This window comes from Protopterus annectens, chromosome 2.part0 (genome assembly GCF_019279795.1).
Source record: "Protopterus annectens isolate FY-2018-M chromosome 2.part0, PAN1.0, whole genome shotgun sequence".
Taxonomy (NCBI): domain Eukaryota; kingdom Metazoa; phylum Chordata; order Ceratodontiformes; family Protopteridae; genus Protopterus; species Protopterus annectens.
Window position 1 is genome coordinate 1,090,565,243 of NC_056728.1, and position 25,645 is coordinate 1,090,590,887.

General features: G+C 42.4%; 1 protein-coding gene across 1 annotated transcript in view; it reads left to right on the forward strand.

The window, feature by feature from the left end:
- Nucleotides 1-25,645, forward strand: part of PAPSS1 (3'-phosphoadenosine 5'-phosphosulfate synthase 1) — a gene marked incomplete in the record, with an annotated part of 841,989 nt that overhangs the window by 678,124 nt on the left and 138,220 nt on the right. The window contains 1 exon segment of the mRNA XM_044061294.1: nt 2,943-3,211. Coding sequence (XP_043917229.1) covers nt 2,943-3,211 — 269 coding nt within the window.

The window sequence follows — 25,645 nt, forward strand, 5'->3', positions numbered from 1 at the left end:
AAGGAGTCATTTACCCTTGCTGTGTTACTTCTGTCTTTTGCTGGAAAATTTTAAAGTTTGTATGCTTTTGTATTCTGTTCGTTTTTGTGCTGCTCCATTGTTTCTTTGATCTAGTTTCTTACCATTGAGAATATTGTATAAGCCAACACATTATGCTTTAAAATATATCAGAAGTATTTCTTTAATATAGGTCAGGGATGCAACACTGAGAACTATTAAAGTGTGGGTGCAAGTGTGAGTATTAGCTTAGTCACAGAGTGAGATGCTAGTTGTGTACACCTTTCCATGTCCGATAAAGTTGATGGTACAACTGGCAACTAATGCCAACTGCTATAGACTAGGATACAATGTGTAACACAAGATATGCTTGGCCACATCACCTACAAGAGTGAGATGTATCAAGATAAGGTAGTTCAGACAACACACCTGTTCTGTCTCTCCCAAAGCTGTAGAAAGATGTTCACTGGGTGTGGGTAAATGACATCAGCTTGAACATCACTGTCAGCTATAAACTGGTGATTGCATACTGATACAAAATGTGATGCCATATCGGTTCATTAAATAGTCAGAGAACCTTATCCAGGAAAGGGAAATCAGGACCACTCCTGCAGCCAGTGACACCAAGTGTTTACTGGAAGCAGCCATACATTGCACATAAGTAAGATCAGTTTGGCAGAAGAAGGTTCATGGAGTTGTGGTGTGGTGCACAGGCTTACCACCTGTAAAGCGGATAATGGGGGCTGGGTGTAATGCCAGATGAGTGACACTGAGCAAGTCATATTGTGATAAACTATAGACGTGTGTAGTTCCGTTTATGTGTAGGGAAAGTTTGATGTGTTATTTAGATGTGAAGAGTGTGAAGGGCACTGACATTTATATGGGCAGAAATGCAGTGATGTAGTACAGATTACTCAGCATTGAAAGTTACACTGTCCACATGCCACAGAAAATGGGGTACTTCTGCAAAAAAGACTGATAATTGCGTGTTTGTTACGCTCCTACAATAATCTCCCCCATTTGGCAATATCTTTGTAGTAATAAATTATTTAAACATCTCTGATTTCCTTTAAAAGAATGAAAAAATATAATGCAAGAAGTATTTTGCTAGTACTGAGTACTTGCCACTAATCCTGATGTCCCTCTTTTTTTCTCCCTGTTATCCGCGGTGGTGCAGCGGTAGCGTTGTTGCCTCACAACAAGAGGTTCTCCTGTGCGATTCTCGGCTGGAGTGCGGGAAGTGCCTTCTGTGTGGAGTCTGCATATCCTCCCCGTGGTTGGGTGGGCGTTTTGAAAGACATGTGTAAATGGGCGTGCCTTTGTTGAAGGTTGAACGTCGAGCTGGCACCTCAGCGTTCGTGAAAATCTACTGCCAATCATTAGCGGACCGGAGTTCCGCTGTGGCGACACCTAACCGGGAAAAGCCAAAAGGCAAACAACAACAACAAAGGGTGATTACCATTTCCTTTCTGTCTTCCCCCAGTAATATGTATGTACATGCATCAGGTAATGCTCTCAAAGAATGGTTGAGCACCACCTGAACACATCTGCCTGCACAGGTGCTAGACTATGACCCCACCTCCCCAGTGCACACAATCTTCACCCTCTTAGTCAAAAGTATAAGTAGTTGGCCATTTGTAGGTATGACAATGTCTCACTGGATCAGCCCTCCCCCAGCTATGTTTGAATTAGTATATACATAGTATAATGCATGCATCTTCTCTTCAGCTAACATATTGTCACTGTTTGCTGTACAGTCCAGTGATGATTTTTTGTGCAGTACTCATTTTCACCTAACAACCTAATATTCTGGAGGACCTTATGAAGCACTTTACAAGAACAATAGGCTAATTGTACATCATACCTTCCTCCCTGTGTTACTGTTGAAAGTTACTTTGAAACTGTTTGTCACTGTAATACAAGTATTTTTTCATGTAAGCTAGGTAGGTGACATCTAGTTTTCCAGAGATTTAGCTTATTTGGTAAAAAATGTTAGCTGGCCAGGAATTTCCTGTGGCATCTGGGACAGCACAGTGCAGTAGCTGGCACTGCCTCTTCATCGGGCTTGGTTCTTTGGATTGTTTTTTGGGTGAGTGAGCTTCTCTGTGGAATCTTCATAAGTTTTTGCTGTTGACTTCCGCTTCCTCTACATTCTAAAGACAGTTTGACTGCGTGTGTGCATGTGCACACATGTGTTCTTAGGTTAATAGGTAACCTCTAGGCTAGCTGCCCTTGCAGGCCATTTTATATCTAGCCATTTTCCCTTTTTCTACTTGAAATAACCTAGCCCCTCGGTTATAGTTTGAGATTACTCATCCCAATCCCATTGTTGATAATTATTTATTACCCCCTAATGAGAATAACTGGGATCATACCATAGATAATTTGGGGAGACCTCTGCATGTGATAAAGCATTAAGGAATGTAGTGTGTGAATGAGATGTACAGTGGACTGACATTGTTGCCAAGTCTGGTTTCTACCATATGCCTTTTGGTTGCAAGCACAGTTTCTTGACCCCTCCTGACCCTTGACAAGAAAAAGTAGATATTTTGGATTACTTGATCAAAACGTCTCACAGTTCTGCTATTACTTTTATCTGTGTGACTAAACCTTTACACATCCCATTCATTTCAGTGCAGCCTGCCAGCAGGCCGACCCTGGTTACAGGTCATTGTATGCATCAAGTGGGGGGCATGGAAAACCAGGCCAGGACCTTGAAAATGCTGAGCATTTGCATTCTGGTTTTATAACCATGAAGGAGTAGTTTCTAAAGTTGTTTTTTCTTGCAGTTCATGATTGTGCAGAACAGTGTGCTTTTTTTTTCAGGGAGAGATATACAATGCAAGTGACTGCTTTAACAAGAATGATACTGTTTAATATTAGGATAGTGTGCTGAATGTATATTGGAACTTCTTACTAACCTTTTTTTTTTTTGTTGTACCTAGATGCAGTCTTTGCATTCCAGCTACGTAATCCAGTACACAATGGGCATGCACTGCTTATGCAAGACACTCAGAAACAGCTAATTGACAGAGGTTATAGGCGACCAGTTCTTCTGCTTCATCCACTAGGTGGCTGGACAAAAGATGATGATGTTCCATTGCCATGGAGGATGAAGCAACATGCTGCTGTTTTGGAGGAAGGAGTACTAAATCCGGAGTCAACAGTGGTTGCCATTTTTCCATCTCCTATGATGTATGGTGGACCAACTGAGGTATCAGACTGTGCGATCCAAAGTTTTTAGTATGCAATAATCGTAACACTGCATTTAAGTGCATTCGGGTATTTTAGTCTGAGTGAGCATATCATATTGTGTAGTAATTTTTCTATAAAATGTACAATATGTTGTAAAAGCTGACTCTGTACAGTCGCTATAGTGTTGTGATCATCTCAACTGGCCATCAGTACAATTAAATCTTTTATTTTAAAAATCTTAAAAAGCGTATATGATCCATTAAGTCATACTACAAATTAAAGTGTATAAAAGGGCTACAGATATGAATCACTAAGCAATTCAGTAAGTGCAGCTTGGCCTCAAGAGCACACAGGAAACATGCACTCTTGCACTGGGTATAGCTCTGGACCTACCATGCCATTGGATAAGCTCCATACTGAACCCATATCTGAGCAAGTATTTGTCCCCAGACCCACTTTCCCATCACTCTCACTGTTTCATTGGGGCAAAGATAGAGTATCGCATAATTCACTGCTTCCCAGTACTCGCTTACAGTAAGTGTACTTAAACTAACTCTTTCTCACTGACACACACATACACCTTAATTTTTATGGAAGACTGGTAAAGTACAGCCTTCTGTCCTGGCCCAAGCTAGTAAACTGCTGCCACCCAGGTTAACTAGCTGGGGACTCCAGTAAATGTTATCAAGTGTAAACATAAATGGTAATGTGTCAATGAGCAGTCTAGCTAGTTAGAGGTGGATACCAATGGCGTGTCTCTCTCTGACAATAAATACTCTGTTATTTAATAAATAAACAAAAGACCACCAGCCCCAAACTTTTTAAAAGGTGATTAAATAACTAAATGCTTCATTTAAGAAAGATTGAGTTGAGCAGTACAATTGGCAATTAAATATACATAGACGTGGAATTGCACAAGGAGTTAGAAAATAATACTTTTGAACAAACAGAATACAGAAAAACAAATGCCTGTGTCTACAACTGCACTTTTTTCTATTTCTTATTTAAAGGAAGCAGTGATCCCTAACTACAGCAGCTGAATTTCCAGGCAGGGACGTAAGTGCACAGAATAGAACTCGCCAGTTACAAGCTCCATGGTAGTAGTAAATATCCTTCTATTCAGTGTTGCAGTATTCTTTACATATGGGTTGTATTCCGCTGGACGACCCAACTTCTGACCTGCATACAAAAGCTTAATGCCACTGCCTGTACGTGGGAGGTCGCACAAAGGCAGAAAGAATGTTTAGCCATAAAAGGAATACTTTTATGTACAATCCTCAGAACTTTTTTGCCGCCATTTGGAAAGGTTGACTCGTATATTTGGTCTCCCATTAGATATTGTGATTCACTTTTCATCTTCAGATAAATACCCCATAGGGGATTTAAATTGTTGCTGCTACCTTTTGTTGTTGTTAACATCATCCAGAAAGGGCATGTGTAGGTGTGGAAAGCAAATTCCACATAAGCATAGTCACAAGCTTTGTTTGTCTTGCTTAGGGCCTATGCACAACCATAGGTCCTATTCTGTCAGGCCTTTGTGCCTAAGACTATACGCACTCATTTGTCGGCTTTAATTCTCTACTTGGAAAACCAGAGATGTAAACATCTGGCTAGGGACACGGAGGGTTCCACAAATTTTTCTGAGCCATCCGTGAACTGCAAGGTCAGCAAAGCCTGGCTTGAATCCTCTTTGGCTGCACTTTCTCCACCAACGTACCCCTTGAGGTTAATGAAAACCCAGCACTGCAGTCGGAGGTAGGGTCCATGTCTTCGGTGGGTACCAGCTTGGAAGCCATCAGAAGTGGGGAGCCGAGCACGTCCGAGGCAATGCAGATGTCCAGTTCAAATGACTGGGGGGAACCACAGCTTGTTATTTCAGAAGACTCAGGAACCGATGTTCTTCATATTTCACTGTTGCAGTCATTACATTTGGGTAATCTGCTGGCAGGTTGCCCTCAGTCGGCCTGATTAACAAAGTCTTGGGTCCTGCGTCGGTTGCTGTCCCTTCTTCCATGACGTCAGGTCGTCAGGCATATAAAACATGCAGCCGACGTAATTTCCTCAGTCTATCTTGCTGTGCGGTGCCTGAAGCAGAACAGTTCGCAAGTGCCAGTCGGCCGACTCCTGAAATTTTCTTTTTGAGTTTGAGAACCAAAGTCTTCAACTTAAAGCTAAGTACCCCGTTGGGGAAACTTTTTCTTGCTCCTTACCGATGTCAGTAAAAGTTAATAATTGCATTACTTTTGGAAAGCAAATACTTCACAAAGATTTTCATCTGTACTGTATTCCTTGCCTAGGCCCTGACCACGACGTACCTTGCTGTCGGTTTTGTGCTTTATTTAATCAGCACACTATCCATCATCGGTACATTTTTGCCTCTAAATATTTTGGTTCTCTGTTTAATTATCCAGAAATGACGTCGGTTAGCCATCCGACTACCGGGATTTCAAAAAAACACAAAGATAAAGACAGAGACAGGCCGTTGAGGCCCAAAACTGACGACAATGCTTCTCCTAAGCCAGTCGCCAGTACTCATTGAGGCACTTTAGCAGCCCCTGATACCAGCTACTTCTGACTCGGAGGCCTCTACTGAGACCCATTCGGAGTCCGGTATGCCGCGCGATACTTCATCTATGGAACCCGCAGATGTCTCTGCCTTGGATGGGTCCGGAGCCGCTGTGCAGGCACCGGCTTCTGAGGATGTATTCAGGCCTACAGACTTGCATATCAAACCAACTCCACCTTCAATACTAAGTCCTAAATCTCGATCTATGTCGAAAAAAACGATGTTCAGGCCCCTATGCCTAAAAAACAAATTATCAAAATGGCTGAAGATCTTATTACTCTAATCAGGGGCTGTCCACCCCCCCCCCCTTCTAAGAGGCCTAGGCCTGAGCTTGACTGTGAATCTTCTGATCAGGATTCTGTTTCTTCTGACTCTTCTAATGACTTGGATTTGTCCATACCTACTTATGAGGATTCTGACACAGAGGATTCCATTCCCTCTGCTTCCCCCCCTCAGGATTTCTCTTTTGGTGAAACTTTACATACCTTACGAGCATTTCCACTGGGAAAGTCAGGAATTCTCTGATTCAAAAAAGAGGCTTAGGAATTTTCTTCTTTTACCTCAGCATAGGCCTTTGGCTATACCTCCCGTTCTAGACACTGTTGATGATGTGTTTTCAGAATCCAGTATGGCCCCTAATTCCCTGTCTCCATCTCCTTGTAAACCTGACATTTACTACAGGGTTCCTGAGTCCCACAAGTTCCTTTTCAAAAATCCTGTTGCAGATCCTAAAACCATTTCTCAAGGGTCTAAGGGCATTAAGGCTTTACTGCTAAAAATCCTACCCCTTCTGATAGAGATTCCAGGGCGCTGGATAGATGGGGTAAAAAGGTGTATACTTCTGCAACCTTGGCTATCAGGGCTTTAAACTTCCAATTTCATATGTTAAAATATCAACAGCATATTACTGGACTGCTTAAACAGAAAATGATGTTGGTTTCTGACTGTGTGGAAAATGATTTACAGGATTTATTGCATTCTGCTGAACAAGTTTGAAAACATACTTTGCAATGTGGTTTTGATTCTTCAGAGCCTCTTGCAGGGCTGCTGTTACTGGCTCTGTGCTTAGAAGGCATGCTTGGCTTAAGAAGCAATCTCTGCCTGGTCATGTTAAAGCAAAATTGTTGGATGCTCCTTTAAATCAGGACCGCCTGTTTGGCAATAAGGCTGAAGAAGTTTTAAAAAAGATGGAAGATAAAGCTAAATGTATGCAAACTGTAAACGATTTCTTACAAGTGCAACCTCCAAGATTTAGTAGGCACTGGCCTACCAAGAATTGGTCCTTTCCAGCTCCTTCCAGATCCTCTCAAGCCAAATCCAGACACACCAAAAGCACCATGTTTCAGTCCCAGGGGACTCTCAGACCTAAGCAATGGGGGGCCTCCACTTCCAAAGCTGGAAATAACAAGACTCCCCCCCCCTATGGTAAACAGTCTCAATGACTTTCCTTTAAAATTACCAAGCACTTATCCTTCAGCCGCCCCTTTGGGAGGAAAGATTGCTTTTCATGCAAAAAAACTGGGAACTCATAACCCACGACAAATGGGTTTTAAATATAGTGTCCCAGGGATACAGATTTCATTTCCACACATTGTCAACACCAAACGGATGGCCAGACCTGCCCCCAAATCAGTGGCCAGAGGCTCAGAAACAAGTACTTTCCTTCTTAAACATGGGGGCTATTCAACTGGTACCAGAAGAGGAAAAGGGACAAGGTTTCTATTCCAGGCTTTTCCTGGTACCCAGAAAAGATAAATCATGGCGTCCAATTCTGGACCTGTCTACTCTAAACACCTTTATGGACATTCCAAAATTCAAAATGCTGACTCTTCACCATTTACTTCCTATGCTAGGCAAAGATGCCTGGTTGGAAACTCTAGATTTAAAAGAAGCTTACCTGCATATCCCAATCAGGGAATCTTGCAGAAGATACCTATGCTTCAAAGCAGGCTACTTGTAGGTTCATAGGTAGGTACGAGGCTATTGGCCCAAGGGCCTACGTAAGCCTAGCCAACAAGGTTCCCTGGCTTACGCCACCCAAGAAAGTTATTTTCCTGTGCCACTGTCGAGCAGAGACACAGAAGTAATCCCCAGGGTGTATTTCCTACTTCCCATCCACTCATTAAGATTTTTCTTGAAGAGTGCTAATGAAGAACTTTGCTTGACAGATGGGTAGCTTGTTCCTGAGTATAAGAAGTCTCTGGGACAGGAATCTATCCCTCCAGCATGTCATGTTTATTGTGGTTACAAGGTTTAGGTCCCTAGAGAGTGTAGCTCGGAGGGATTGGGATTTCTTTAGGTGTAGCATGTCCAACAGCTCTGGGTGTGACATAGCTTTATATGTTAGGCAGAGATCACCTCAGAGTAGGTGATATGCTACGTAGTAAAGCTGGAGTTTTTTGAGGCGGTCAGTGTAGGGCATTTGTTTGAGGCCAGTAATCCTCTTTGTGAGGTACTTCTGTGGCCTTTCCAGCTGCTGCAGATGTCTTGTGAGGTACATTCCAAAAGGGGTGTTGTACTTTATAATGGGTCTAATGAGTGTCGAGTAGAGGGGAACAATGACCTCTTTTTTCCTGGATGAGAACCCTTTTATGATGAGGTGTGCCACGTAGAAGGACTTCCTGACTACTGTGGCAATGTGACTATCAAAGGAGAGACTACTGTCCACTTGGGTCCCAAGGTCTCTTATCACGTATTCGGTGTTAAGTAGATTGCTGCCTATGTGGTAGTTCATTGGTACAGAGTTTTTACCAAAGGGGATGACACTGCACTTTTTGGCATTGAGCTTGAGGCCATGGCTCTGACACCAGGCATCTGTCTCAGTGAGGCCCTTCTGTAGGATGTCCACATCATTTGGGGACTTGACTATGGCTCCTAGATTGCAGTCATCTGCGAACTTCATTAGCCAGAGGCCTTCTGTGTTAGCCTGTATTTCAGAGAAGTAGATACCAAACAGGAGAGGTTCCAGGACGGAACCCTGTGGTACTCCACTTGTCACTGCTTTGAGGTCAGATTTGGAGTCCGCAACTTTTACAGTGTGGGTTCTGTCAGTGAGCCAGTTGGCAACCCATCTTGTGACGTAGGGATTTATACCTAGTTTAGTGAGTTTAGCTATAATTCCAGAATGGGGGATGGTGTCGAAAGCCTTGGTGAGGTCAAGATAAGCTGTGTGAACCACCTTACCCTTATCTACGGCTTTGGTGATGGCCTCAGAGAAGTCGATCAGGTTCAACAGACATGATCTGCCTTTCACAAACCCGAACTGGGTGGGGTCCAGAGTTTGGAGGTTACCAATGTCTTTGTTTATGAGTTCCATGATGATACGTTCCATGGCCTTGCAGGCCAGGCTTGTCAGGCTAATAGGTCGTTAGTTCTTGGGATCATTGGTGGCTCCCCCTTTGTGGAGTGGGATAACTGTTGCTGTGCGCCATTCAGTGGGCACAAAGCCTAATGCGAGGCTATTATTGAACATGGTGCTTAAGTGGAGAGCCAGTTCATTCTGAAGTTCGTGTAAAACGCAGGCTGGGATGTTGTCCGGTCCCATGGATGCTGTGTTTTTGGCTTTAGAGAGTGCAGCTTTTACCTGCATAGTTGTGATTACAGGGACTCTGCATTCTTCCTGTATAGATATGGGCCCTTTAGGGGGTGAAAGGGGGGTAAAGTTAGCACTGAACCTATCTGCCAGAATGCTGGCAATATCAGTTGGTTCTGTAATTTTCGTACCTTTGTGCTGTAACTCTGAGCAGATCTGGGTGTTGCCATTGAGATTCTTGACATAGCTCTAGAATGCTTTGTAGTTGTCCATGGAATTAGTGGTGATTTTGTTTTCGTAGCTAGTATTGGAGGATCTTATAAGGGATCTCAGCTTCTTTCTGAGGCTGACCAGGGAGCACCTCCACTCATGGGATTTTACTCTCTTTTGCAACAGTTTCTTCCTTCTGTTGTACAGTTTGTTTATGGCAGGGGACCACCAGATTGGCTTCCTTTTTTTGGAGGATAGCATCTTAGTTCTGTTTGGGATAGCACGATCCATGCACGCGTGTAAGTGCTTATTTGTGTAGGATTCAGCAGTTGTAACTGTATTGTCCATCTGCATGGGTGTCATGAAGTTCACCACTTCTGTCTTAAGAAGCATGAAGTTGGCTTTGGAGAAATTTTTTCCTGTGGTTTCCTTAATGGGGGTGGTGCATTATCAGTTCTCTGCACTGCCCTTTGACTTGTCTACTGAGTCCAGGATATTCACAAAGTGCCTGACTCCAGTAATTGCATTTTGCAGGCAAAGAAATATTCAAATATATCCATACCTGGACGATTGTCTAATTCAGGCAGAAAACCAGGCCATACTTCTAAATCATCTGGCGTTTGTAAAAAGGGTTCTGACTTGTCTAGGGTACACCATAAACGAAAAGAAATGACAACTGGTACCCTCTCAACAGATTACATTTTTGGGTGCAAGTTTGAATACAACTGTCCAGATGGCTTTCCTCATGCCGGCGAAGCAAATTCATTTGGTAACATACTTCAAACAAGTGGCCTACTGCATTCTTCTAATTCCATATGCAAGACTGCATATGAGGAAACTTCAGTGGTACTTTAAAAAGTCTATGGAGTCAACATTGTCACAGCCTGGAAACAATGATTCCTATCATACCTTTCCTACGCCTGGAGTTCCTATGGTGGGCAGAGGCTTGCCATCAAAACAAGGGGCTGCCATTCACACTACCTGCTGCTGCCCAAACCCTAACTACATTCGCATCAGACTATGCATGGGGGGCTCACCTGGCAGGGAAGTGCATTCAGGGCAAATGGAACCCAAATCAAATGCACCTACAAATCAATCAAAAAGAAATGTTAGCTGTACAGAATGCTCTGACAGCCTTTAAGGACTACATTCTTCCAGGACAACTAATGGTAAAGAAGGACAACATTACAGTTATGTGGTACATAAACAAGCAGGGGGGAACACATTCCTACCCCCCCTCTGCAGAGTAGCCATGGCATTGTGGAACACGACCTTGAGCTACCAAGTGCACCTACAAGCTCAATTCCTGCCAGGAAAATTAAATACACTGGCAGACGGACGAAGCAGAAATCTCATGGACCCACATGAGTGGAGACTGGAACCACGGATTTTCAACATGTTGACAAGCAAATGGGGGAGCCCAAAGTAGATCTATTTGCCTCCCCCCGGAACTATCTGTTGGACAAATTTTGAACAAGGATTCCCCACAAAAAAGCCTGGAAAATGGATGCTCTGTCCTTCAGCTGGAAAAACCTATCAGTCTACGCCATTACACCTCTGCCTCTACTCTGAAAAGTTCTGTTAAAAGTCAAACAGGACAAACCAAGAATGATTTTATTTGCTCCAGATGGCCACGCCAACACTGGTACCCGCTCCTGCGCAGTGTGTCACAAATATCACCATGGCACCTGCCTCAGACACCTACCTTACTGTCTCAGCAGGAGAACCAGATTCTGCACTCTCACCTCCCAACATTGAACCTTGCAGCTTGGCTAATCACTTAAATTCATCCTTAGCATCCCTCAGCAAGCCTGTGATGGATATCATCTTGGAAGCGAGAAGACCTAGTACTAGAAAATCTTATGCTGACAAATGGAAAAGATTCTGTGCCTTTAACCAATCTCAAGGAATGAGCACAGCAGTGCCCAGTTTACCTCAGATTTTACAATACTTAACTGAGATGCTTCACAAGGGCTTGTCTTTTTCCGCCATTAAAATCCACGCCTCAGACATTTCAGCTCATTATAACACAGAACCTCCCCTCTTCTCTCATCCGCTGCTCAAGCAGTACCTCAGAGGGTCCAAAAACATGAGACCACCCAGGAGAGCTCCAACCCCTGCCTGGGACCTTAACTTTGTATTGGAGAAACTCACTCTACCTCCTTTCGAGCCAGCTGCTACTGCAGACTTAAAATTTCTTTCTTGGAAAACAGCCTTCCTTCTAGCAATCACTTCAGCTAGAAGGATTTCTGAGTTACAGGCCCTTATGGCAGTGGAGACTTTCATCATCTTTCATGTGGACAGGGTGTCACTCAGGACCAGTCCATCCTTCATGCCCAAGGTGGTATCCAGTGTGGCTCTTAATCAGTCCATTAATTTGCCAACTTTCTTTCCCAATCCACAAAATAAAGGGGAAAGGATTCTGCATTCATTGGGTGTGCACAGACAACTTAGATTCTACTTGGACAGAACTAAAACTCGAAGAAAATCTGAACTGCTGGTAGCATTCGCTGCAGGGACAGAGGGAAAGGCTATTTCAAAACAAACCATTTCTAAATGGATAAGCCATTGCATTAATTTCTGCCATAAGCACAATGGAAAACCTATCCCCCAGGAGATCAGATTTCATTCCACCAGGGCTGCATCTACTTCTGCAGATTTTCTCAGAGGTGTTCCTACCAGGCATATTCTAGAAGCTGCTACCTGGAGTTCAGTTCATACGTTCACCAAGCATTATCATTTACCATTTTTCTCTAAATCCAGAGCTGGCTTTGCCACTGCTGACTTGCAAGGCCTTATAGCTGGTCCTAATGCTGTATAAATCCGTCCTCCCAACCATAGCTTTGGGAATCTACCCAAATGTAATGACTGCAACAGTGAAACATGAAGAACATAGTACAGTTGTGTACAGTTACCATAAATGTAGATGTTTGAGTGTATTCACTGTTGCAGTCCTGGTTACCCTCCCTCCAGCCCCCTATTTTTCTCGGACTATACCTCTACTTTTTGTTACTATGCTTAAAAGCCGTTTTGGTGTATTTGCTTTTGGTTGGAGGTATATTTTGGTGTTTTAAAATTTTATTTTGCTCCCCATTCGGGGGGCACCTGACATCTGGGGCAAGAAAAACTGAGGTAATGACATCGGCTGCATGTTTTATACCCCTGATGATCTGACGTCATGGAAGAAGGGACAGCAACTGACGCAGGACCCAAGACTCTGTTAATCAGGCCGACTGAGGGCAACCCGCCAGCAGATTACCCAAATGTAATGACTGCAACAGTAAATACACTTGAACATCTACATTTATGGTAAGTGTACACAACTGTACTTTCCTGCTTCCCTGCCTAAAGAAGTCCCGGGCAAAAGGCCTACATCTGCCTCTTATCCCACCATAAGTGAAGCATGTTAAAAAGAAACAGAAGACTAGGCATTCCACCATTTCGCTGTCCCTTCCATTCCTCCGTTGAATTGGGATGCCTTTTCCCAGGGTGTTATTAAGGCTCTGATGGCCCTCAGACCTCCTACCTCAGCTTCACCCATTTCAAGGTCTGCCTTTTCCTCTTCTCCTGTCCTGCCATCTGCAGTCAGCTTCTTACCCAATACAGGATTCTGACTGAGGGGTCTTCTTCAGATGAAGACTCTCTTTAGCATACTCCACGAAAATCCCTTCCCCCTTGGAATATGCTTCCCCAGAGGAAGAGTCAAATGAGCGGAATTCCCTCATGGAAGAACTTTCCTTTGGGGAGACTATCAATAAAATGAAGGAATTCTTTAAGTGGGATGCTTCCCAAATCTCAGAGGAACAAAAAAGATATGAGCTTCTTCAGCTGGAGGCACCTGCTCCCTCAGCAGAACATCCAGTCATACCTCTCAACCTGGAAACATCAAAAATCTGGACAAGGCCCATAAAAAATAGGTACAAATCTGTACGCTGATTAACGTAACATTTGCATACATAATTACATAACCCCGCCCCTCCAATGGAATAGTGGGATACCAACTTTCAAATGCAAACTGAAGAACAGACAACCAAAATACGGTACCAGAGTCCCCCTGCAGCCATTCCAATATCCCATCACCTGGCTGTTTCACCCCATTTGCCGTAAACACTAATGTGTGCATACTGCTTTACTTTTACAATGATTATTTGGATTTTGTTTTTACATTTTATAGCACAAACACATAGTATTGCTTTGTTTAGCAGATATCTGTCTCACAATGAAAATAGACTCGGCATTAAAACCTTTGGGCTGTTTTCAAATCATAAGCCCCTTGCACACAAAACAAGAAACATATATGCATTCTTTGATACACCTTCCTGACTTTATTAAATTATAGTCCTTATATAATACAGCACACTTGTTAGACTTGAGTTAGAGCACATTTTAAATTTATTGCTTGAACATTTTTCCAGCAGGCAATGAAACAAAAATGCATGAACCAATAATGACAAAGCTGCCCAATTCAGATGATTTCCATCATAAAAGTCTACTTCCACACACTAATATTTATATATATATATATATATATATATATATATATATATATATATATATATATAATTTAGAATGACAGTAGTGTAAGCCATAGGCATCTTGCACTTTTTTCAATTTTTTGGGGGGGAGGGACCAGGGGCACATTTTAAACATTGCTTGTATAATTTTTGCAAAGTTGCTAGAATAAAACATGTTACCACCATGCATTTCACTGCCAAGTCTTAAACCCAGAACTCTGCACTACACTCAGATTTGCATATCACTATGCCAAATCAGCAATTTCCTGAAAAACAGGAAGACAAACTTAAATGGCTATCATTTAGTGAATTCACTCAGTTCTGACTTCTCTTCATAGGTCTCAACCTCTTAGCAGAAAAAACCTGGACAAAGCCAATAATGTGGGGAGTACAGAATTCATTTATCACTTCTCTTCATAGCTCTCAACGTCTTAGCACAAAAAACCTGGACAAAGCAAATAATGGGGGAAAACAACTCCAAAATGGAGGACAAATTTCAAATACTTATCTTATAAACTTAGAAAAATGCTAGAATAAAAAGTTTTATGTTACCACTTATTTTATGAAGAATATGAAATTCAAATGCCTGTCATTATGTATTGAATTCAACGCCAGATTTAATGAGGAACGGAATACATTCACAAGTGGTGGCTAGGAACTTTAAGCTCTTTTTACCTGTACCCAAGGTACAGGGTTTGAGCCTGGGAGTACCTCTAGCCACCAGGTGTATTAAGTTAGGGGCATTTACACACACACACACACACACACACACACACAGACACACAGACACACAGTTAAACAAGCACTGAAAAGCTCCGTTAAACAAGCAAAACACTTGAAACTCTGCCTGGGCATCAGCTTAAATAAGCAGGGAAGGCAGCTGAAACTAGCAAAGCTTATACACATTGAAAAGCTCCGTTAAATAAGTAGAGCACCTGAAAGTAGCAAAAAGCTCTGTTAAAAGCTTACACACACTGAAAAGCTCTGTTAAGCAAGTAAAGCAGCTGAAACTAACAAAAAGTTCCGTTAAACAAGCAATGCACCTGAAACTAGCAAAAAGCTCCATTAAACAAGCAAAGCACTTCTTGGAACTCTGCATTCTATTCTAAATCAGCAGGGAAGGTAGCTGAAAGCACTTACTTCTGTAGTATGACTGAAACTCTGCATTCTGTTCTGGGCATCAGCTTAAACAAACAGGGAAGGCAGCTGAAACTCTGCATTCCTTTCCTTTGCAGGGAAGACAGACAAAATTCACTCCATCAGCTCAAGCAAGGAAAAGTCAAGCTATAGAAGCTCTGTTTCCTCCCGTTCAGCTCTGGACACTAGACTGCAGCCTAAGTAAAATAAGCTCTTCTGCTCAGCTGAAACTGTGAATGAAATAAAACTCAAACCGCCCCAGTTCAGCTTACAGACTGCAGAGCTGTTGTTTCCTTTCCATTCAAACAGATGTGAGCCCTTGAGCTCAATTCAAACAGGCTGATAGAGCTGACGTCATTGCGCACATGATGACGTCAGCTCAAAAAGCACAAAAAATATTTTTAAAAAGTAGCTGGAAAAAAATCAGAAATGAAAGGGTGCCACTCAGGAATCGTGGCACCCCATTATTTGGACCCCAAAACTCGGGGAAAAAAATGAGTAATTCGGGATGGTTGGGAGGTATGCTTCCAGTACTTCCAGCTTTCTTAGATGCCTTTGCACCTACTTCTAAGACCCCAGACTCTCAAGCTCCTACTGCAAAAAGACCTGACCATTTTTATAAAGTCCCTGAGGATTGCAAGTTTCTTTTTAAATGTCCTTCAGCTGATCCAGCTGTGGTATCCATTACTTCTGACCAATCATGTTGTGTTGCTCTTTCAACTAAGGTGCTCCCTTCTGAAAAAGAAAGTAAGATTTTGGAAAGGTTGGGAAAGAAGGTCTACACTTCTTCCACCTTGGCTGTCAGAGCCATTAAATACCAGACACGTTTCAGTATTCGCTAGCCTTGCTTTCTCAGTCTTCTCAGGCCCTGTCCCAGTTACCTGACTCAGAGGCTAGGTTACTGTCTGTCTCTATTGGCAGCATCCTCCCAGGTAAACAGACATTCAAACAAATGCAGTGATGATGCTGTTGAAGCTTCCTCCAGAGCTGCAGCTCCTGCTTCTGTTCTCAGGAGGCATTTCTGGATACGTCTCCAGGCCCTCCCTGATGATATCAAGGTAAAATTACTTAATGTTCCTTTGGGCAAAGCAGCAACAGAACTTTTTAAAACTCTGAAGGAAAAAGGTAAGGAGCTCCAAGATTTAAAACATTTGCTGGTCTGACCAGTTCTTAAATTTAATAAGAACTTCCCTACCAAGGCTCCCTTTGTCAGGAAACATCCTCATTCATGTTCTTCTACTCTTTCTGGAACTAGGACATGCAAGTCTTCAAGAAGGCCCCCTCAGTCTAAGGTTGTTGCTTATGCTCCCTCTCTGCAGCAGCTTTTCTGTGTCACTTTCAGCCTGGAAGGAAGTCACTCAGGATTCCTTGGTGATTTCAGTTATATAAAACTGATACTTTATGACTTGCAGGAGGCCAGAAAACCCAAATACTAGGAAATCTTACATTTCCAAGTGAAAAAGATTTTCTATCTGGTGTCAAAAACAGATATTCCTTTAGTGCTTTCTTAACTGTGTGAGTTGCATAACAGTGGTATTTCTTATTCTTCAGTCAAGGTCACTGTTCAGCCTTGTCTACTTGCCTGCTTTTAGCTCCCCCTTAGTGTCCAGGTTAGAGGTTAAGCATTTCCTAAAAGGCATCCTATACATGAAACCTCCCAGGAAACTAGTTCCTCCCCTTGGGATCTCAACTATATGTTAGAGAAGCTTACTCAGGGCCCTTTTGAGCCAGTGGTCTCTGCTTCTCTAAAGTTTTGCACTTGGAAAATAGTACTTCTGGTAGCTTAACCTCTGCTAGAAGGGTCTCTGAGATTCAAGCATTAATGGCTTCACCTCCTTTTTTGGTTTTTCGTGAGGATAGAATATCTTTGAGAACTAATCCTTCCTTTATGCTGAATGTGGTCAGTGAGTTGTCTCTGTATTAGTCTATCCAGTTGCCTACTTTTTTCCCTTCTCAATCTCCTAATGAGAGGATTCTGCATTCCATGGATGTACATAGACAGCTCAGATTCTACTTTGACAAAACTAAGTCTGTTAGGAAATTTGATCAACTTTGTGTCTTTTCATCCCAGGAAAAGCTATTTCTAAGCAAACTATTTCTTCTTGGATCTCCAAGCCATTGTGTTTTGCTATGATTTTCATGGAAAATCCTTATCCTGTTCTGTTAAGGCCCATTCCACCAGATCAGTTGCATCCTCAAGGGCTTCCTTCAAAAGACTGGATGCCCAATCCATTTTGGAAGCCACTACCTGGTCTTCTGTTCATACCTTTACTAAGCACTACAAACTGGATAATACTTCCATATCCAGGGCAGGATTTGCCAGGGCAATCCTGCATGAATTTGTGGAAAATGTTTCTGCTTAGACTTCCTTTCTCCTCCGTGGGTTCCCTTTCAGCTTTTGCACTTTCCCATATGTAAAGAATACTGTAACATTGAATAGAATGACTTAGAATAGTTGTGTAAAATCTTACTATAACCATAGATGCCCTTCTCTTCTATGTTGCAGTATTCTGTCCCACCCACCTTCCCCCTACATCTTGCTCTTTACTAGGATGACTACTTTTAATCCTTGTGTTTTTTCCCCCTCATGGGGCTACATTATTCTGAAGATTGTATGTGCGGACATCCTTTTTATGACTGATGTTCTCTCTACCTTCGTTCATCGCCCCACGTACAGGCAGTGGCATTAAGCTTTTGTACACAGGCCAGACGTTGGGTCACAGAGCCGGAATACAACCCATATATAAAGAATACAGCAACATAGAAGAGAAGGACATCTATGGTTATGGTAAGATTTTACACAACTATTCTTTCTTTTTACTACTTCCTTTTTAGTTGTTTGGTTTGTCATTTTATACAGATGCAACTGTGATTTCTTGTGATGGCAGAAAATAATCCTTTTGAACAAACAGAAAATAAAGAAAAGCAACTGTCTGCAGCTGTACTTTTTTCTAGTTCTTATCTGAAAGAATTATCACAATAGCTGAATGTCCATGCTGACACACAAGGGAAAAGAACAAAGCTCACTGTTTTGTACCTTTTCTTAAGACTACAGATACAACTGAGCAAAGTTTCACATTTGCATAATGATGAATTTGTTTGCTTGGTGTAGGTTACCTATTCCTTAAAAGTCTAATTGCTCTTTCACTTGATAGCTTCCTGACAGCTGCTGAGGTACAGGACAGAACAATTACATTTTCACATCTTGTGTATAATTGCTGCTTTTCTCAGCAGAAGGCAGTTAACAATTTTTAGTAACTTACTATACTTTTCTTTATGTTGCCTTGAAAAAAGCTGCATATATTCCTGCCACTGAAAAGCCACACATTGCAGATGAAATTTTAGTTTACCTGCTGCAGGTTTTATAAGTCTTAAGTGCAGCTCATTACATTCTAGCTAAAAAAACTGTGGCACATTTATTCTCTGACTTCACACTCGTAATACATGCTCTGCATTTATTTCTGTGTGTTTGACTGGATGCACTAGCCTCAGAAAGTACTTTGAATTATAGTAGCAAATTTAGAAGCAAAAGTGTGAGACATAAGGATAATCAACCCTGCCAGATCTTGCCACCAGACTGTGTTCCTGTGTCACTGTAAATTTTGTGTCAAAACTCTTTATTGAAAAAAATACAAGAATAATGTTATGAGAAACTAAAATGAGTATTTTAGCATATTTTCAGATACTGAAACAAATAAGTATTTCGGATTATGTGTAATGTGTGACTACAATTACCAGGGAGACCCAGGGAATTATCTCAAAAGGCAAGATGGTACAAAAAGTAACATAGAATTGGTTTACCCTTGAGACAGTATAGAGTAGATCATAAGTGCGTATTGTAGTGTCCAACCACTAGTAGAGTATGCTAGTCCTGTCTTTACCTTTCTGCTTGCTGTGTGCTTTTTGTTTTAGGGGACAGATTGAGCCGCCCTTTATTGGTGAGTTAGATTCCAGTTCGGGTGAACATCATTTTTGATTCTATCGAGCGAAATTTTGTGCAAGATGTAGTGTTAGCTTCTCTTATTGCTGGCAAGATTTGGGTATTTTCCTTGGTTTTTGTACCATTATGTTATGGGGAACTACTCTTTTGTCACTGATGGACAATGCCCTTTGCTGAGGTGAAGTATTTGTTTTTTAATCTTTTGCTGAGGTGAAACATTTTTTTTTAATCTGTGTTCAGATGGTTAGTTCCCTGTTCCATCATCCAGAAGATTAGAAGAGATGTCTTCTGTTACGTTCTTGATTTCACCATCTGCTACATGCCTTTCCTGTAGTCTGTCTTTCACTGGCTCTTTCTGGATAGCAGGGAGTGTGAACTTTATTGTGGTGATATCTGGATGGCTGAGGCACCTATGGTTCGTTTTACATTTACTGTAAATATTCTGTCCTGTTTTGCTTCTTCCCTTTCAGAAAACTATATTACAACATGGAGGGTCTGTTGTTAACATTCACATAGTCTGAAGAACTCAGACCATCAAAAAATAGTGTTACCAACTAAGTTAGCTAGATGGAAAGATGCTTTCTTTTGTACCAGTAAAGCAGTTTGCAGAATCGAAGTTATTTCTGTTTGCATCACTTGTATAAGATCGACTCATATTATTATTTATTAAAAGTGCAACTTTCTGTAGTTTCCACTTGCAGGACAGTAATTTTACTGGCTTCTTCGGAGTAACAGTAAAGTATTTCCCAAAGGGGGTCTTATATCTACGTCCTGAACAGTAACCACCCTCTCAAGGTCTGCGATCTGAATTTAATAGAAGAAAAACTGGCTGTCTTCTTTGAGGTAGTGTCAGTAGAATTAGTTTTGTTTTTGTAAAACCTTTTTCTTAATGAAAAACCTTAATGTACTTAATGTAGTCCAGTATTTTATATGGCATCTCTAAAAATACATCCCCCCACACACATTTTTCTTTATGCATGCTTGTGTTTCTACTATATATTTAACTATTGCTATTCTTCTCCAGATATGAAAATAAACAGGAAATGCTGCTACAAACCTTAGATGTCCACAGAGGGTACAAACCAAGCTTTTATACGAGTGTGGCATATGACAGTGCTGCACTAAATGTAATGCACATAGATGATAGGCAGCTTTATTGCAAGGGTGATGCTAGTGACATGCATGGGGATATTTGCCATCTATGAAAAGATGACATCAGGACAGCTTGTGTCAGAAGATACAAGCCAAAATGCTAAATACTGCTACAAGACTTTCTCCAAAATGTACTATACTGTACTTTCCTGACATTCACCATCTTTGCTATTCATTTCCAATTCTCAGCCTTTCTGCAGACTTGCAGGATCCTAGGAAATTACTAGGTTAATGGCCCTAGAGCCCTTACAAATCTAGTCAAGTTGTACCCATATTTCCACGATCAGGCACCGATTAATATAATATAGTAAAATAAAATATATAGTATCTTCTTCTTCTTTCGGCTTTTAGGGGTCATCACAGCGGATCACCTGTCCGCTCATGATTGGCAGTGGAGATGTTCTTCATTCCACATTGCTGCAGTCCTAACCATTGGGTAGTCCGCTGTCCAGTCGGCCCGAATACCAAAGTATATGGCTGACGTCGGTCAAGGCGCATTAGACTGACGTCAGGACGTCAGGGTACTAATGCGCATGACCGACGTCATATCCTCAGTCTTTTTTGCCGCATGGTCCGATGCAGAAGCAGTTTTGCGAGTGCAGGTTGGCGTTCTGAAATATTCCGAAGTCGGAGTTTCAGACCGAATCAAAGTTGGCTAAGTACCCCGTTGGGGAACATTTTGGTTTTTTCTTGCCTCAGTATTTAACCGGATGTCAGAAAAAGTGAATAACTGTATTTCTTGTGGGAAGCAGATACCTCATAGGGATTACCATACTCTGTGTATACCTTGTTTAGGGCCTGAGCACGACGTTGTTGGTTGCCGCTCTTGTGCTAGATTTAACAAACGCACTATTAAGAGGAGGTTAGACTGTGCCAGGTTAGTGTTTGGGAAGCGTTGTAATTACAAAATGCCGTCGGATGCTCCGACGCCCGCTTCATCCAAAAAACGCAAAGACAAAACAGCAAAGCCTAGGGTTGATGAACCGGCAGTCCCGGACGTCGGTTCTTTAGAAGGCTCAGTGGAGCCAGAGGTTTTGCCAGGAGTTTCTTTAGAGTCTCAGGCAGAGACTTTACTACTACAGGATGTGCCCTCTCAGGAGGTAGGCCAGGCTGAGGGGGCTTCTCAGGTAACTGTTCTTCCCTCTCTTCCCAAGATAGTTAGGGCTTCTCCTACTGTTTCTAAAACTTCTTTGAGAGGTAGGCCAAGCTCAGCTTCAGTGGGGGCTTCTCCTACCACTTCAGGTTCTGTGCCTAAGAAACATATGCTTAAAATGGCAGAAGATTTAATTACTATGATTAGAGGCTCTATGCCCCCTCCTGATAAAAGGCCTAGGGTGGAACCTGAGTTTGAGAGTTTGGAACAGTATTCAGAGGCTTGAGTCTTCTGGAAGACTTGCAGGAGTTTCCTCCTTACTCTGATTCTGATGTGGATGATTCCACACCTACAGCTTCTCCTCCTGAGGATTTCTCATTTTCAGAGACTCTGCATTCCATGAGGGAACACTTTAAATGGGAAGGCCAGGATTACTCTGATTCCAGGAAAAGGCTTAGGGAATTCTTATTTTTACCCCAACATAGGCCCTTAGCTATACCTCCTGTGTTGAATGTGGTGGAAGATGTTTTTGCAGAGGCTTCCCTGAACCCTGACTCTTTGCCTCCTGCCCCTGTTAAACCTGATAGGTACTATAGGGTGCCCGAAGCTCATAAGTATTTGTTTAAGAGTCCTAGGGCGGACCCAGAAACTGTTTCTCAAGGGCCTAAAGGTGTTAAGGCCTCTGTGGTTAAAAATCCTGTTCCCACTGATAAAGAGGCAAGGGCTTTGGATAGATGGGGAAAGAAAGTGTATACTTCTTCCACTCTAGCCATGAGAGCGTTGAATTGTCAGTTTCACATGCTAAAATATCAAAATTTTCTCCTTTCACAATTGAAATCTAAGGTGGATGCTTTGGCGGAAGGTATAGAGTGTAAAGAGTTGCTGGATTTAGTTCATGTGTCTGAACAAGTGGGTAAGCATTCTTTGCAATGTGGTTTTGATGCTGTGCAGGCCTCCTCGAGGGTGGCTGCCACTAGTTCTGTTCTTCGCAGGCATGCCTGGTTGAGGGATCAGAATTTAGCAGAGCATGTTAAGTCTAGGATTTTGGATGCTCCTTTACAGTCTGATGTGTTATTTGGTTCGCCTGTGGAAGCAGTTTTAAAGAAAATGGAGGACAAAGCTAAGTCTATGCAAACTGTTAAAGATTTTTTGCAGGTGCAGCCACCTAAGTTTAGTAGAAATTGGCCTACTAAGGGATGGACATATCCTGCTTTTGATTCCCAGTCTAGGGGTAGGTCTAGACGTGGTAGGGGCAGAGCTCAAGGTTCTTTTAGGCCTAGAACAGGGGTTCACCTGCTCAGACTTCTGGTGAGGGCAGGGGTCAGTCCTTTCGTAAACAGACCCAATGACCTGCCTTCTCAGCTGCCAGTAGATTCTCGCCTGGTAGCTCCTTTGGGAGGAAGACTGTCTCTTTTCAAAGAAAATTGGGATTTAATCACTCAAGACAGATGGGTGTTGGATATCATTCACCACGGTTACAGGTTTTATTTCCATACATTGGCCCCTTTCAAAGGCATGCCAGACGTTCCTCCTCCACAAAGGGAAGAGGCTCACAAGCAAATTTCTCTGTTACTCCAAATAGGGGCCATTCAGCCAGTCCCTATACCAGAAAGGGGCCTAGGATTTTATTCTCGCCTGTTCCTAGTACCAAAGAAGGGGAACACGTGGAGACCAATTTTGGATTTATCTATCCTCAACACTTATCTGGACATTCCCAAGTTCAAGATGTTGACGTTACAACAGCTTTTACCTCTGCTGGGCAAAGATCATTGGATGGTAACTTTAGATCTCAAGGAAGCTTACCTTCATGTGCCTATAAGACTGTGTTGCAGGAAGTATCTGCGTTTTCGAGCTGGAAATTCTCATTATCAGTTCTCTGCATTGCCCTTTGGCTTATCTACTGCCCAGAGTATTCACAAAGGTTCTGGCTCCAGTGATAGCTTACTTCAGGCTAAAAGGAATTCAAATCTATCCTTACTTGGACGACTGCCTGATTCTGGCTCAAGAAAAGGAAGACCTTCTACAGCATCTGGAATATGTCATAGCAGTGCTAAGATGCCTAGGGTATTCTGTGAACGAAATAAAGTCCAGTCTAGTACCCTCTCAAGACATGTGCTTTCTGGGTGTGAGACTGAATACAGCAGCCCAGATGGCCTTTTTAACCCCGGACAAACAAAAGAATCTTTCCAGTTACTTCCATCAGCTATCCCTTCAGTCCGGGCTGACTGCAAGGACAGTCCTTCAAGCCTTAGGGTTCATGGCATCTTGTATTCTGGTGCTTCCCAATGCCAAACTGCATATGAGGAAGCTACAATGGTATCTCAAAAATGTATGGACACAGCACTGCCAGGATTTGGACACTGTCATTCAAATAATACCTTGCATTCAAAAGGAATTTTTGTGGTGGGCTCAGGAATGTCACCTAAACAAGGGACTCTCTGTGACCCGGCCAGAGGCGAGTCAGATTCTAACGACAGATGCCTCAGACATTGCTTGGGGTGCTCATCTAAATGGAAAGTGGATACAAGACAAGTGGCCTGCCAGACTACAGCATCTACATATCAACATGAAGGAGATGTTAGCAGTCCAATTTGCATTGATGGCTTTCAAGGAGTTACTTCTTCCAGGGCAGGTGTTGATTCTAACAGACAACACAACTGTCATGTGGTACATCAACAAACAAGGGGGAACACATTCTTACCTATTGTGCAGGCAAGCAATGATTTTATGGGAGACTGCGCTCAGCTTGCAACTAACTCTTCAGGCAAGGTTTCTGCCGGGAGCACAGAACTCCTTAGCAGATGTGTTAAGCAGACAAATCATGGATCCCCACGAGTGGAAACTGGATCTTCATGTATTTCAAAGGTTGACAGTGTCCTGGGGAACTCCAGACATAGATCTGTTCGCTTCTCCACTAAACCACCAGCTGCCAAAGTTTTGCACAAAGAGGTTACATCACACAGCTTGGAAAGTGGATGCTCTTTCTTTCAGTTGGAAAAATCTTCATGTGTATGCGTTTCCACCTCTGCCTCTTCTTCCAAAGGTGCTTCTAAAGGTCAGACAAGACAAGCCAAGGATGATTTTAATAGCTCCAGATTGGCCTCGGCAGCACTGGTACCCATTACTGAGGAGTCTAGTAAAGAAGCCTCCATGGCCTTTACCCTTGATTCCACACCTGTTGTCTCAGAGAGACGGCCACCTGCTCAATGTCAAGCTTCGTTCTCTTCATCTAACAGCATGGCATATTCTGTTTTGAGAGACAGCCGGTCTCAACTTCCTCAACAAGTTTTAAATGTGATTATGGAAGCTAGAAGACCTAGTACAAGGAAAGTGTATGCAGAAAAATGGAAGAGATTTTTATTTTGGAGTGCAGCAAAGAATTTGGAGATTTCTGAGCCTAATTTGAGTGTGGCTCTTCAATATCTTACTGAGTTATTGGACAAAGGTTTGTCCTTCTCTTCCATTAAGATTCATGCTGCAGCAATTTCAGCTCACTATGATTGTGACCCACCATTGTTTTCGCATCCTTTGTTCAAGCAGTTTCTCAGAGGGGCAAAGAATATAAGACCCCCACGTAGAGCTCCTACTCCTGCTTGGGATCTCAATTTTGTGTTGGAAAAACTTACTCTACAACCTTTTGAGCCTGCGGGTACTGCTGATTTGAAATATTTGTCATGGAAGACTGCTTTTTGTTGGCTATTACTTCTGCAAGAAGGGTTTCTGAGTTGCAGGCCCTTATGGCAGTAGAGCCCTTTCTGATTTTCCATAAGGATAGGGTATCATTACGTACTAATCCTTCCTTTATGCCTAAGGTGGTTTCTAGTGTGGCTTTAAACCAAACTATTCATTTGCCTACTTTCTATGCAGATCCCCAAAATAAAGGGGAAAAGATTTTGCACACTTTAGATGTACATAGGCAGTTGCGTTATTATTTAAGCAGGACTAAGGATTTCAGGCAGTCTCAGCAGTTGTTTGTTTCTTTTGCTTTGAGTTCTCAGGGCAAGCCTGTGTCTAAGCAAACTATTTCTAAGTGGATTGGGTTTTGCATTTCATTTTGTTATTCCCATCATGGCAAGGAGATTCCAGCTGGGATTAGGCCTCATTCCACTAGGGCTACTGCCACTTCAACAGCATTTCTAAGGGGTGGCAACTAAGGATATTTTGGAGGCAGCTACTTGGAGTTCAGTGCATACTTTCTCTAAGCATTACCACCTTCCTCTCTACTCTAAATCTAGGGCTGGTTTTGCCACAGCTATTTTGCAAGGCATGTTGACAGCTCCTGCTTCCTTATGATTTGCCAGCCTCCCTT